At 40.5% G+C, this 15837-nt stretch overlaps 3 protein-coding genes across 4 annotated transcripts; 2 read left to right on the top strand and 1 right to left on the bottom strand.

The window, feature by feature from the left end:
* Nucleotides 1-234: 234 nt before the first annotated feature.
* On the bottom strand, nt 235-1525 carry RB195_011454 (uncharacterized protein; the record flags this gene model as incomplete). The annotated part of the gene is made up of 4 exons (XM_064192869.1): nt 235-390; nt 447-569; nt 630-740; nt 1490-1525. The coding sequence occupies 4 exons, from the start codon at nt 1523-1525 to the stop codon at nt 235-237; spliced, it is 426 nt and encodes a 141-aa protein (XP_064050452.1).
* A 7157-nt stretch (nt 1526-8682) lies between these two features.
* RB195_011453 (uncharacterized protein) lies at nt 8683-10074 on the top strand (the record flags this gene model as incomplete). Its single annotated transcript, XM_064192868.1, has 4 exons — nt 8683-8718; nt 9569-9679; nt 9739-9861; nt 9922-10074. 4 exons carry the CDS (start codon nt 8683-8685, stop codon nt 10072-10074), a joined length of 423 nt encoding a protein of 140 aa, XP_064050451.1.
* Nucleotides 10075-13912: 3838 nt separating this feature from the next.
* RB195_011452 (uncharacterized protein) lies at nt 13913-15777 on the top strand (the record flags this gene model as incomplete). 2 transcript variants are annotated; one of them, XM_064192866.1, is made up of 2 exons in its annotated part: nt 13913-13948; nt 14542-15777. In XM_064192866.1, the coding sequence occupies 2 exons, from the start codon at nt 13913-13915 to the stop codon at nt 15775-15777; spliced, it is 1272 nt and encodes a 423-aa protein (XP_064050449.1). The 2 variants fall into 2 exon arrangements, with proteins under 2 accessions (XP_064050449.1, XP_064050450.1); XM_064192867.1 differs by lacking the exon at nt 13913-13948 and having other exon boundaries at nt 14497-15777.
* Between the last annotated feature and the right edge of the window lie 60 nt (nt 15778-15837).

Below are 15837 nucleotides of genomic sequence, written 5' to 3'. Positions count from 1 at the left end.
ATGGTTAAAATCGGCTTCAGTGATTTTCTGTTTCAGAAATAAACCAAATTTTAAGGTTGCATTTTTCAGCCGCACTTCACTACAGTAGCATGCAGGTGAGAATTTGAGACGACTCAAAGTCATTCTTTCTATGCATTTTGAATTTTGCTTAACACTCAAATTGGGTTCCAGAGCGTACTACTATAGGTATCATGACAAAAGTACTCGATTTGTCGATCAAATTTATTAGTAGCATCAATAACGACCTGCAGCAGCTGTAGTCGTCAGATGGAAATCATCAGCAGTGCACGAGAAGGCCATGCAGAACGAGAATGTCATTGGACCGCACTTTACAGACGCATATTGAAGATGGTACTTCTGGGCCTTGATGCCGCTGAGGAACTGCCGGAACTGTAGAAATCCGTAATTAGCTATTTGTTTCTCGATTTCGCTTAGTCTTAGAAAACCTGCTCGCAGTCGACGCCGCGTAGTCCGTACTTAGCGACTGGTAAGCCGCTGATGTTTGTTTCAATTTCACGGAAATTTCTTTTGTTGAAGTGAATACCCTGCTGTTCAGCAAATTCGTCAAACTGCAATTTTTTTTTCGAAGAAGGTTGAAATAATGAAACACAAAGTCATTTATTGCTTACCAGTTCGTGGAAATCGTCTAAGGCACTGTGTTTGCCGTTGTCGGTGTAGTGTTCACTGCCAAGCGTTACTGTAATCATTTCCCAGGAAGAAGAGAGGACATGCTGGACTACCTAGACAAGGAATTTTCTGCAATTCTGTCGTTTAAAGTGCGCAGGAGATATGCAATTACACCCTTGAAGCTCTTCAGTCACAATTATCAGAAATCCGCTTACGCCGTTCCTTTAGAGAGGGAAGAGCATTTTTTTGAAGATTAATCAATTTGTTTGTTCAATGACCTCATTTGGTAATTTGTTCTTCGCACTTACCTTTAGTACAATGGACTCAGTACATACGAAATCAGAATCTGTCATCGGTGATGTTCTCAAGAATGGACAAACTGACAACTGCAGCATAAGAGGTAGAGTCGGGTCAAAACCACACGAAGCTCGTCGCAATTGCGCTCAAAGCGGTGCTGATCGGTGCAGTTCGCCGTGGCGAACTGCATCGATTAGTGGTGCTAGTATGGGTCCTCTTGGACTGTTGATCGCTACGGACAATCGCAGCGTTTACGCAACAGCACGATGTTTCGTGCGGTTTTGAGAAAGCTATACCTGCCACAACAAAGCCCCATACCACCAGCACAACGTCTGGAATGCACTCACGCTCAAAGCTACCTTCAAGAATATTTCCGTCATGAAATTGTGAGCTCCAGTTAGTGAGAGATGTCTCGCTCCCGTTTTTTTTTTGGTTGGAAAGTATTCGTTGCCAGTAAATTTACTGATTTTGTTTCTTCTTCAGGAACATAAGAGATTTCCGCGGAAAGAAATATAATCATGAATAAAATAAATATATTCATTTTCACAGATGGATTCACACTTACAGCAACAAGCAGAAGAGAAGGAAGTAGACGAAGCATCCTCTGGAATTGGCTAACACGGATTTTAGTCTCTTTTATAGTGCAACTGAATGAATCTCGTTTGAAGAGAATAATGTGAATATGAAATCATCTTGGTTGTCTCCTCTATTTGATAACAGTTTTCTTTTCAATGAAACCACTGACATCTTATGAGAATTTTGCATTAAACGCGAACAATGTAGAAAAGTATTATGGGGCAGGGATATTTATGCGCTTTTGAACAAGGAGGTATCAAAACGACTTCCTTCGTGGTGCGTTTGTGTTCGAAGCAGCGTGACTTTCAGGCTCTCACAGGTGACGGCAAGCGCGGTGTCACGCGGCCATAGAACATCTAGTTTCCACCTAGGTGAGGAAAGAGTCCCACCGCGCAGGATTCTGTTGTAGGCCGTAATCCGTTTTATAGAAAAGGCAACGGATACATACAGATATATATATATATAAATTGGAAAACTTTTTTTATCACCGAAGTATTGAATCTATGAATTCCTATTTTGTGGAATTATTATTATTTTATTATTTTTCGTATTTCTACTTGGTGGATACAATACAATCGCTTTTTCATCGAACTAAACATTTACAACACATCAATCCGAGGACTGAAAAGATTTAAAAAATGTTTCTCGATTCAGGTTCTGTTTATTAAAGAAGGTTAAAGGGATAAAAAGATAGAAAGTGTTTGGCGTATCTAGACACTTGAGATGCACCCACGGATTCTAGTGCAATTCGTAATCGTTGAGGTTTTGGAACGCGTGTTGGTCCATACAATGACTTGCGGGGGTCAGCGGATGATCAAGTCAGTGTTTATGTCCTCCCAGAGAAGTCTGGTACCTATGTGCCGATTCCGGAGGGGTGAAATGCTTGGTTGGCACTAGGGCGGTTCCTAACCACCGTGTTACTACAGCGGACCGTGTTACTACAGCGGACCTCTTACCGACTGCACCATACCCGCCTTACTTGAAAGAGTAGAGAGAAAAATTCGTGAAAGAGGCATTAGTTTTGACAATCGATTCAAATAACAGCACATCTCTTAAGAAAATTAAAAGGTGTATGTATAAAATGCGAAGTAATGCATCCGTTAACCACATCCGCTCAGACAATCAAGCAACCTTTCCTACTTTTGAACTTCTCTCTCCTTTCTTCTCTTCTTTTTCATCGGTCCTCTATTTTTTGGCGTAGATATATGGTTTTTAATGATAGAGAATTAGAGGTAGATCTAATCTGTAATTGACGCATAATAATAAATAAATTCCTTATTTTTGACTTGTGAAAATTTTGAAAACATATACTCGATATAATAAAATTAAAAATATGAATTTTTCTGTTTTATGTATGTATATTTCCAAGAGTCCTTTTGAATGCCATTTTCAAGTAGGAAGTAGCCATCGAATCTTAAAAATATGGAGAAAAGTAAACTCTGAAAAATTCGCATGTTCATGTATACACAAATTTTCAGACCGAAAAATAATTTTAAAGACTTTGCATCAAATTGATGTGTTGTGAATGTTTTTCTTCGTGGAAAAAGCATCAAGATTGCATCAATAGATTGCATCAATACAAAGTCATTGATTCAATTTTTTTTCCAAAAGGGGCGGGTGTACAAGAGATTTCAAATTGTCTTTCTTTAGAATGGACAATAGGAATCGACCTGAAAATATTCACTGCAATTCACTGGTCCACTTCACAGAATTGAACAGACATTTGTTATGTCCTTGTGCCTTCTTCTGTAGTCAGATGAAGCATCCAGCTTTTCTGTGTATATTTTTTTCAGATTTTCATTGAGGACGCTAAGCAGTTGCTTTTTTTGAGAACTGTCATGCATTGTGTTGCGACTAAGTAAATTGTCCTGCTAGCTCTTATTCTGCGATGACGTTTTACTGCACAACCATTGGTCTACTCTATCAGTCTAGGGGGGCAGAAGCAACTTTCTGGATTACAATATTTTTTCCAGTGCTGTGGAAAGATCTAGAAAAAGATGGGCGCTTGGGAAATTTTGCTATTTATATATGTATAAAATCAGAAAAAAATTTACAAGGCAGTCGATTCCCGGATTCTTTTCTTTTTCGATTGGTTACAAATTTTAAAAAATAATGTCGAAAAGCGCTTTAATCGGGACGTTAAAATTTCGCATGGTATGATGGAATAGCGACAAGTGGACTCAATCGACGCAAACTCTCAGTAAAGTTCGGGAACATTGTGCTGTGCAACGCTCAGGAATCACATCTTCTTCAAATATTGTAATCGCTTCAAGCAATAATACAAATTCTTCGATTAAGTCAGTTTAGTAAACCACTTCTACTTTTCCTAAGTTGGTTTTTACAACGACCATGATGACGGAAAGGTGCACATCTCTTTTAGTTCACTCCGTAAACCAGTGACTACTGACTAAACGAAAAACGTGAGATGTTTCAAATTTCTCTTTTTTTTGCTTCCACATCCCTCCAATGGTTGCGGATTTCCATTCAAAGCAAATCCTATAGTAGATTCAGGAGATAGAAATCCACTAACCAATTCTGTGACTTGGAGTTGTATTCTACTAGAGGTGTGGTTTCTGCTGTAACAATAAAGTCCCTGCTGGTCAGAAAATACAAATATGTCGAGCTTTCTCTTTGTGCTCTTATATGCATATACAGAAAAAAAGATAGTAAATATTTATGTTCACTTCTCTCACAATGGGGTGAAAAAGGTCCCATAAAAAACTCTCAAAATCCATTTATATTCCAATCCGATAGCATTCATTCTCAATGAATCCCAGTTCTTTTCACTCTCGCTAGTATGAATAGGAATAGACAGAAAGCAAGTAGTAGTGAGCCCTGGAAAATAACATCGATTTGTGAAAGTCAATCAAAAAATCGTGCACAACTAATCAAATAGATCAGTCAGAAAAAGGTCAAAAAACTATGATGTTTGGAGGAGAAACCTTCGGCTGAGGAATGCTTGAATTTTTTGACGGATACATTTTCAATCGATGGCAAGGCACTTCATTGTCCAAGTTACACAAATTGTGCAAATGACAATAAATCATAAATTTTTCACTCCACTATAGTTTAACATGAATATCACACAACCCACAGCGGGTTTGATTGATCAGTTTTTTTTTTCTTGAATTTTTGACGAGAATAAATTTAAGAAAAAACGAGTCGGACACAGTCAGCCATATCTTTCCTAGCACCTCGGTAGCTGAGATAAAACTACGAAATACAATAATTGAATGCATAATACAAATGAAATAATTGAAAAAAACCTACAGCAACAATAGCAACTCGTCTCATCCATCGTGTCTCACCGATATTCTTCGGTGCCAATCTTGAATGATGCTGATTTCGGCCTGATTGCATTTGCCACCAATCCCAGGTGAGGAGGATACAGCCAGCAGCGCACAGCACGCAACCAAGAACGTTCCAAAAAAGCTCCTGCAGAGGAAAAAAAAGAAGAGAGACAGTTGAGCTGAATGTGATCACCAAAAGAACTGCACCTCCAATTGCACATCAAAATTTTCTTTCATATACCCAAGAATTTGACTAACTGGTTGCTTGGCTTTCTCCAGGAGTTGTGGTACATTCAGAAGCGTTTTTGTTAAGAATTTAGAAGAGTTAGTGACTGGAGTAAATTGCAATCTGCGATGTATCAGACTTCTCTTCTGGTATACTTTGAGGTTGACGCGATGAGCCACGAATTGGATCATAAATAATCATGGATAATCGTGGAGTTTAAAACCGTTCAAAGTACCAACTCAAAGAAAAGAATGAATACCGAATTCAATCGAAGCGAAAACGATAATTCACGAAACGTTTGAAAAAACCAGCGTTCCAAAGAAAAAGAGGAAAGGAACCATGAAATTTGTCCAGTGTAGCTAATACAATTGTTTTTTTGCAACACCCCTAGGATGATTTCAATCTTTTAACAGACGGTCGACGTGCAGTGTGGTCAAAATGACATGAAGCTCGGTTCGGTTGCACGAGCGGCTGCTTTCGAAGTCTTGCGCTAACGTAGCAGTGAGGATTCAAGACGGAACCTAGCAGCAATTATCGCTACAGGTGGATCACCGATGGTTCCGCGTCGACCGCTAGATTCACCGCATCGCTTCGAACGCAGCCGCTTACGCAACCGGACTGAACTTCATGTGGTTTTGATCCAACTATATCCGAATTCGTTTGCGAATGATCTTTTCGCATTAAAGTGCCAAAATCATTTTTTTGACGATAAAACTAGTACAACACCGCTACTAACATCTATCCCAAAATCCTTCTTTGTACATTTTCAATATTTAATTTTGAGGTTTAATCAGGATTAGAAAGATATACAAGAAAAATCAATAAATCAACATTTGCGGCAAAGTGATTATCGTGCTTGCGCTAACCTTACACCAAAACTGTTACTGCTAAAGTTTGACCGTAAGTCGTTGATAAATTTCTGACATATCAAAATGCGCTTTAGCATGGAAAAACAAAAAAAAACAGAAAACAAAAGATTTGCAATTTTCTCACCACTTGTAGCCATGGAACTTGTTTGGACATCTTCGGCACTTCAAAGTAAAGAATCAGAAGGGTTAGAATACATCCGAAGGCTAAAAGAAAAGCAAAAACGTAGATCATCGAATAGGCTCCCCATTGGATTCTTCCATCGATGAAGAACACTATCACCAACACTAGACATACCTGAAAAATTTGTAACCAATCGAAAAAGAAAAGAATCCGGGAATCGACTGCCTTGTAGATTTTTTTCTGATTTTATACATATATAGATAGCAAAATTTTCCAAACGCCCATCTTTTTCTAGATCTTTCCACAGCAATGGAAAAAATATTGTAATCCAGAAAGTTGCTTCCGCCCACAATCCCGTGATAGCACGAGACAAACAATTTACATAGCGCTCGCTGAGGCCACGTCCATCTTCGCAATAAATGAAGATGCCTTTTTCTACGTGAAATACTATCTTCTCCGTTTCTTCGACACTTCAAAGATTAGTGGAGATCATTTCCTAGAGTAATAGAATAGACCAATGGTTGTACAGTAAAACGTCATCGCAGAATAAGAGCTAGCAGGACAAGTTGCTTAGTCGCAACACAATGCATGACAGTTCTCAAAAAAAAAACAATTGCTTAGCGTCCTGAATGAAAATTTGAAAAGATATACACAGAAGGGGCGGGTGTAGTGTTAGAGGTTCCGCTTCCTGCACAATCGATCGGAAGTTCGAATCCGCCCTATGGTGCCAGAATTGTCTGGGAGGATAAAAACACTGACTTGACACTCGGCTAGCCACCGCAAGTCATTGTATAGGCCAGATACACGTTCGTAAACCTCAAACGACTCTGAATTGAAGTGAACGTGGGCGCGCATTCCAAGCGGATTGATTAACGCCAGACACTTTATCCTTTTTATACACAGAAAAGCTGGATGCTTCATCTGACTACAGAAGAAGGCACAAGGACATAACAAATGTCTGTTCAATTCTGTGAAGTGGACCAGTGAATTGCAGTGAATATTTTCAAGTCGGTTCCTATTGTCCATTCTAAAGAAAGACAATTTGAAATCTCTTGTACACCCACCCCTTTTAGAAAAAAAAATTGAATCAATAACTTTGTATTGATGCAATCTATTGATGCAATCTTGATGCTTTTTCCACGAAGAAAAACATTCACAACACATCAATTCGATGCAAAGTCTTTAAAATTATTTTTCAGTCTGAAAATTTGTGCATACATGAATATGCGAATCTTTCAGAGTTCACTTTTGTCCATATTTTTAAGATTCGATGGCTACTTACTACCTGAAAATGGCATTCAAAAGGACTCTTGGAAATATACGTACATAAAACAGAAAAATTCATATTTTTAATTTTATTATATTGAATATATATTTTCAAAATTTTAACAAGTCAAAAATAAGGAATTTATTTATTATTATGCATCAATTACAGATTAGTTCCACCTCTAATTCTCTATCATTAAAAACCATATATCTACGCCAAAAAATAGAGGACCGGTGAAAAAGAAGAGAAGAAAGGAGAGAGAAGTTCAAAAGTAGGAAAGGTTGCCTGATTGTCTGAGCGGATGTGGTTAACGGATGCATAACTTCGCATTTTATACATACATCTTTTAATTTTCAGATGTTATTTGTTAAGAGAGATGTTATTTGAATCGATTGTCAAAACTAATGCTTCTTTCACGAATTTTTCTCTCTACTCTTTCAAGTAAGGCGGGTATGGTGCAGTCGGTGAGAGGTCCGCTGTAGTAACACGGTCGGTGGTTAGGAACCGCCCTAGTGCCAACCAAGCATTTCATCCCTCCGGAATCGGCACATAGGTACCAGACTTCTCTGGGAGGACATAAACACTGATTTGATCATCCGTTGACCCCCGCAAGTCATTGTACGGACCAACACGCGTTCCAAAACCTCAACGATTACGAATTGCACTAGAATCCGTGGGTGCATCTCAAGTGTCTAGATACGCCGTACACTTTCTACCTTTTCATCCATTTAACCTCCTTTAATAAACAGAACCTGAATCGAGAAACATTTTTTAAAATCTTTTCAGTCCTCGGATTGATGTGTTGTAAATGTTTAGTTCGATGAAAAAGCGATTGTATTGTATCCACCAAGTAGAAATACGAAAAATAATAAAATAATAATAATTCCACAAAATAGGAATTCATAGATTCGATATTTCGGTGAGAAGAAGAGTTTTCCAATTTATATATTTATATATATATGTATACATATATATATATATATATATATCTGTATGTATCCGTTGCCTTTTCTATAAAACGGATTACGGCCTACAACAGAATCTTGCGCGGTGGGACCCTTTCCTCACCTAGGTGGAAACTAGATGTTCTATGGCCGCGTGACACCGCGCTTGCCGTCACCTGTGAGCGCCTGAAAGTCACGCTGCTTCGAACACAAACACACCACGAAGGAAGTCGTTTTGATACCTCCTTGTTCAAAAGCGCATAAAAATCCCTGCCCCATAATACTTTTCTACATTGTTCGCGTTTAATGCAAAATTCTCATAAGATATCAGTGGTTGAAAAGAAAACTGTTATCAAATTGAGGAGACAACCAAGATGATTTCATATTCACATTATTCTCTTCAAACGAGATTCATTCAGTTGCACTATAAAAGACGCTAAAATCCATATTAGCCAATTCCAGAAGATGCTTCGTCTAGTTCTTTCTCTTCTGCTTGCTGCTGTAAGTGCGAATCCATCTGTGAAAATGAATATATTTATTTTATTTATGATTATATTTCTTTTTGCGGAAATCTCTTGAAGTGAAGTGGAATCTGTTCTGGGCTTTCTATAATTCTGGTAATTCCGGAACTGGGATTCCAACTACGTTTCTTGGAAAAGTGTCCCTTCTTTCGTTCCTATCGTTAAGATGAACAGTTTATTTTAAAAAGAAAAGCAAAAAGAATAGTCGACATCTATCAAATACCTGTCATCACCACATCAATATGTTCTTCTTTGTTCTTGTTTGTTCATTTTTCTTTCCAAGTTAACTTTCCTAGGACATGTAACAAGGTAATGTAGTACTGGTGGGTATGCTGGTGGTATGGGGCTTTGTTGTGGCAGGTATAGCTTTCTCAAAACCGCACGAAACATCGTGCTGTTGCGTAAACGCTGCGATTGTCCGTAGCGATCAACAGTCCAAGAGGACCCATACTAGCACCACTAATCGATGCAGTTCGCCACGGCGATCAGCACCGCTTTGAGCGCAATTGCGACGAGCTTCGTGTGGTTTTGACCCGACTCTACCTCTTATGCTGCAGTTGTCAGTTTGTCCATTCTTGAGAACATCACCGATGACAGATTCTGATTTCGTATGTACTGAGTCCATTGTACTAAAGGTAAGTGCGAAGAACAAATTACCAAATGAGGTCATTGAACAAACAAATTGATTAATCTTCAAAAAAATGCTCTTCCCTCTCTAAAGGAACGGCGTAAGCGGATTTCTGATAATTGTGACTGAAGAGCTTCAAGGGTGTAATTGCATATCTCCTGCGCACTTTAAACGACAGAATTGCAGAAAATTCCTTGTCTAGGTAGTCCAGCATGTCCTCTCTTCTTCCTGGGAAATGGTTACAGTAACGCTTGGCAGTGAACACTACACCGACAACGGCAAACACAGTGCCTTAGACGATTTCTACGAACTGGTAAGCAATAAAAGACTTTGTGTTTCATTATTTCAAGCTCCTTCGAAAAAAAATTGCAGTTTGACGAATTTGCTGAACAGCAGGGTATTCACTTCAACAAAAGAAATTTCCGTGAAATTGAAACAAACATCAGCGGCTTACCAGTCGCTAAGTACGGACTACGCGGTGTCGACTGCGAGGAGGTTCTTTATGACAGAATAAGTGAAAACAGGAGACAAATAGCTAATTACGGATTTCTACAGTTCCGGCAGTTCCTCAGCGGCATCAAGGCCCAGAAGTACCATCTTCAATATGCGTCTGTAAAGTGCGGTCCAATGACATTTTCGTTCTGCATGGCCTTCTCGTGCACTGCTGATGATTTCCATCTGACGACTACACCTGCTGCAGGTCGTTAATGATGCTACTAATAAATTTGATCGACAAATCGAGTACTTTTGTCATGATACCTATAGTAGTACGCTCTGGAACCCAATTTGAGTGTTAAGCAAAATTCAAAATGCATAGAAAGAATGACTTTGAGTCGTCTCAAATTCTCACCTGCATGCTACTGTAGTGAAGTGCGGCTGAAAAATGCAACCTTAAAATTTGGTTTATTTCTGAAACAGAAAATCACTGAAGTCGATTTTAACCATGGGGCAACTGCAACTATCCAGATATAGTCATTCCACGCAAAAGTAGCTACTTTGTCACTTTTTACACTAAAATATTTCAAAGCGAATAACAGAGTTTGCTGTATTCACTGAGCATTGTAGTTTTGTGATTATACACCCTGTCGATTAGACGTTTCTGCATTTTTAATATTCTCAGAGGGATCTCTAAGCTCCTAGATCATTTCTGTTTTCAACTCGAAAAACCGACCCGAATGTGGCATCAAGGACTCATCAGACACGGGTTAATGCAAATGTTTTCCCCGTCGAGTGATATAGTGCATGTGATAAACAAGAAAGAAAGAAGGTCTTATTTCAAACCTGAGTAATCAAACCAACATGCCATCATGAAGGCAAAATAACAGAAATCATGTTGTATAACACCGGGCATAGTCTGACATGTATGTTTGCATGTATGTGTGTATGTATGTATGTGTGTGCCGGTGGGGGCGGTAAGAAGGGGTGACACGGGTCCAACGGCGTGGCATTGTTGTGCCACAGTGCACCATTATCGCGCAGTAACTTCGTGTGCATGTCGCAAAAGGTAAATGGGATGTTGCAACCGTTTCACACCTGTGGCCACTGCGCGCGTCGCTTTTCACCACTATAACTCCTCCGTGCGTGCATTTCCTTGCACGTTTGCATCAGATTGTTAATGTATAGCTTAACAAGCGGAAGGTCAGTCCAACTATAAGCAGCGAGCTATCGCAAGTCATTCAAACTATTTTGGCAATGAGGAACTTGGATAACAGCCCACGCTGTGCGTGATGCAACCATCTCAAGATTTTGAAGCAAAGATCATGAAAACACTAAAAACAACAGAACTGGTCGCAGCAGCGATAATAGATGACTTCCATGTCAAGTAGAGTTCACCGAAGAACTTCACATCGGGATCTATGCAGTGGAATGGAGTGAACAACACCGAGGATTTACTGAGTCTTTCATGACCGCTGAGACCACATACGGAAATGCTCGATTCAGGAGAGCATACTTTCCCTTCAAGAAGAATCGTCCAACCAAACGAACCGGGACGAAATCTTAACGTCGCCATCAATTAAGGTCTCAAGTAACAGCGTTACTGTGTCTCGATGTTCCACATAAGATCAAAATATTGTTTAGACCGAGTAGTCCTAACATCGCGAAAAGAATGAAGTCGCGAAATTCAGAAGCAAGGCCATCACTGAGGAAGTCCTTTTCGAGTAGTTGGGCAAGAATGAAAAGATACTGTTGTGGTCAGCGAGATCCACTGGAAAATATAATCAATGAATAGCCATTTCTCGATCTCATTCTAATTTCCTATTTATTGCACATCGAACTGCTCAATATTTATTTCAGCTGAAAAAATGAAATAAAGGGTAAGGTGGACAGCATCTATCCTCTAAGATTAGGCATTGAAGTCGAACGCTTGTGCACCAATTCCTTGACTTGCGGGACCCAGCCAATGTATTAGGTCAATCGTTTTAAATTTTGCATCTTACACCATATAGCGGAACTGATTAGATCGTTTTGATTCGTCTGTATTAGCAAACATTGGGAATTTCTTGTTCAGAATATGTTATTTCTGTACTCCTTTCTGTCAGCATTCAACCAATTCCAATTTCAAAGAAGATGCGTTCACCTAAACACAAGAGAGCCTGGAATCCGCATTAGCCACATTCGCAGGATGCTTTGTATGCTTCTTCCTCTTCTCCTCGTACATGTAAATATGAATCAATCCATGAAACTCTCCTTTGTTCTCGCTAAACGAAGAAAAAAATCAAATTTGTTACCAGCTGAAATTCCCGAACCATTCCTTGACCATCTTTTTCCACCTAGAGCTTGTGTTCAGCAGAACGACGCATGACTTACACCGGAGTGCAAAATATGTCTGGATGACAAGGAGGTCATGGTTTGTTTTTCTAATTTCCACTGTGCGGGTGGTGGCGAATACATAGAAGAAACAGCTAGGGCACTGTGTAGTCGAGTCAAAGACCACTGGACGACTAAAGGAAATCATGTGATTCCACTGCATTAGGTGGTTACAGAGTGTGGCGTCATAACGGAGAGGATTTCGAGGCTAAGATCATGATATTGGCGCGCGAACTCAGAGCCTAGTGGCGCGTGAGGCTCTGAGGGTGTTTTGGATCCACTCCAAGGACCCAAAGAGGAATGCGTCTACATTACGCGGGACTTGTGTCCTTTTTAAGGCTGATATTTGATTGTGCTAGTCACTTCACAACAGGTATATAGCAGAGGCAGGATATTCAGCTGATCCTAAAGTACGATGTTCTCTTCTTTGCGTAGCTATTAGGCCCAACAGTGAACTTAGGACTTTCTTTGTTGGGCGAATAAGACGTTTGATCGATATTGCCAAACGGAAACCAAATACTGAAACATCATCATGTCGTGCTTTATTGAAAGTCGTACATGGAAACGGGAGTTCTCAGAATTGTTACCAATGAACACACAAATTTTCTAGGTACTTGAAATATTTGGATTTGGCTTTGGCAGACAACAGCACCTCCTAGCGATATCTGGGTAACTTCTGTCACAAAACTATCTACGTTATGTAGCTCGTATGTGCACAGAAGGTTAAGTCAGATGCCAGATTCCATCTGGTAGAGGCAGGGCCACAGTGAGAGGTAGCAATCAGACTTCCATACGCGGACCCACCCGGGCCATTGGTATTCGTTTCAATCCAACAGGACTTGAATAAAGGCAATTTTCAGGTAGCTGAGCATGTTTTTTGATCTCCTTGGGAAATGGTCGTAATGGTACTCACCACTGAACACCACGTGACACTATGGCGCATGCACAATTCCTTAGACGACTTTCACGCACGACTGGTATGCAAACAATCAACGATTTCGTGCTCTATTATTTCGTGTTGCTTTTTTCTTTAGTTCAGAAAATTCGCTGAACAACAAGACGTCCATTTCAACAAACGAAACTTCCGCGCAAACTCGAAAAACTGTCAATGTGTTGCAAGCTAGTAAGTTCGGATTACGTGGTGTCGACTACGAATGGCTTTGCAAGACAAAGTAAAAGCCACTAACACATTGTTAGTTTCACTTTTTCAAAGTTTCGGAAGTTTCACAGCGGCACTAAAGCACAGAAATACCATCTTAAATATGCAGCTGTGAAGCGCGATCCAATGATGTTCTCTTACAGCTGGACTTCCCGTCTACTCGTAATGATTTCTATCTGAAGGCTACGCCTACACTAATACATTAATGAATCAAATAAATTTGATCGAAACTTTACCATCAATTGGCTGTATTGCAATAATGCACTGGTTATTATCTGCAAACGCTTAAAAACTGCTCACCCATATTGCACCATATGAGCCTACTCGTTAAGATTGGTCTTTTTTTCTGTGTATTTAAAAACACAAAAATTTCTACATCAAAACACTTTTCTGGTATATACATGTCATCACATGTTGTAAACTTTCCACAAGATAGCAGTGATTTCAAGAGACGTTGTAATGGAATAGTTGCGAATCGACAACGAAGCTTATGTCACATTTATATTATGCTTATGAAATCGAATATATTTAACCACGCTATAAAAGAAGCTGAAATTAACATTCACCAAAATCCAGAGGATGCTTCGCCTAGTTCTTTCTTTTCTGCTTGTTGTTGTAAGTTTGATTCAGTTCATAAAATTCGTGTATGTTGCCGACAAAGCAAGGACGATCAGTAGCTTTGCGGACAAGAGAGTCTCTGCAACCATTCTCAGATCATCTTTAGCTTTCTGAAACTCATATTTAGCCGCACAAGCCGTGCATAAACTCAATTTTGAATTATGAATGAGAAAATTTTGCAGAGAAAAAAGTCGGCATGCTTTCTTGCCTCCTCATCGTTACACCAGTTTATAGCCCGAGAATTTGATGAATTTTAAATTGAGGCAGTACCTGAAACAGAATAAGACTAATACATCACATCAAACTTAACTTAATTATTGCAACTTTCAATCCAACAAACATCTTTCGACTCTTTTTAAACAAATCTTAAAGTGTTACCAAGATAAATCCTATCCGAGAGTATAACGACATACTTTCGGTGCAATATGGTCGCGTATACGAGTCTGATTGCTACCTGCACGTGGTGGCCCTGCTTTAACTAAACGCAATCAGGCGTTCGAGTGTACGCACTGGGAACGTACGAGCTATATAACCTGCACTGTTATATGGCGAAAGCTTCCCATACACTGCAAAAAGGTGCTGTCGTCCAGCACACCGCCAAAGCCCATAACCTGAAAGGTCAACTTCCTGAAGGGAACATGGAATCTTTGGCAACAACCATTCGTTTCGTCACGCTGAACTGCCGAACACTATCAAGTGAACTCCAACAAGCTGCTCTATCCAGACCTCTGCGATATCTCTGCGTGCCTTTTGCTGCACTGCAGGAAACACACATGAGAGACCGGCCCGTCATCAGCATTGAAAATTACACCATATACTGCGGTGATGCTGATGAGAACAAAGTAGGTGGCTGCGCGATAGCTGTGAGGAACGATTACAAGAACCTGGTGGAGGAATTTAGCCCAACGTCGTCTAGATGCGCCTTTTTACGACTGCGGGATCGCAGAGGACGTAAACTCTGGATCGTAAGTGCTCACGCACCTACGGAAACCGCTGAGAACAACAGTAAGGACGCCCTCTATGATGAACTCAATGCGTTGATGTCTAAAATACCAAGCCAGCAGGTGGTCACTGTCGGAATCGACGCAAATGCGAAGATGGGACTCGAACAGCAATCCGATGTGCTAGGAAAATGGTACTATGCAGCGGAGCGCACGTCGGACAGCGGTGCACGTCTGGTCGACATTTGCGAACAGACGGGCCTCATCACCGCTTCCACGTTTAAGAGGAATCATCGACGCCATCAGCTCACGTGGCAGGGGTCAACCCTTTTAACGCCTGAAGAGCAGCGCAAGCGGAAGATGAGGACTCTTCAGCTTCAGCTCGACTACGTTCTGGCGAGGAACATTCCTCGGTCAGATATCCGAAAATCTAGAGCTGTTTGGGACGTCGCGTTCGACTCTCCTCACCGAGGCTGTCTTCTCAACGTGCTCCGCGCCGATGGAGTACCAGGAAAGTTCGTTCGCTTGCTTGATGACATGAATCAACGAACAACTGCTGCAGTTCGAACACCAGCCGGATGTACAACACCGTTTGAAGTGGTAACTGGAGTAAGACAAGTGGCAGTGGCAGGACCTTTCCTGTTCAATTTCGCAATCGACCACATTATGCGAAGAACAGTCGACCAGTGTCCTGCCGACATTGTCTTAGCACCATCAGGGTGCCCCTTGACTGACCTCGAGTACGCCCACGATGTCGTTATATTCGCGGAAAGCAGTACGAAAATTCAACATGTTGTCAACCTTGTATCGAAGCTGGCTACAGACTATGGACTACGCCTACGCCCTGATAAATGCAAGCAGATGTGGACCTCTTCGAGACTTTGAACGGGAATCAGGGTGGACGGACAACCGATAGAACTCATCGATGAGTTCTGTTACCTAGGC

The sequence above is a fragment of the Necator americanus genome, chromosome III (assembly GCF_031761385.1).
Source record: "Necator americanus strain Aroian chromosome III, whole genome shotgun sequence".
Lineage (NCBI taxonomy): Eukaryota > Metazoa > Nematoda > Chromadorea > Rhabditida > Ancylostomatidae > Necator > Necator americanus.
This window is presented reverse-complemented; position numbering and strand designations above follow the sequence as displayed.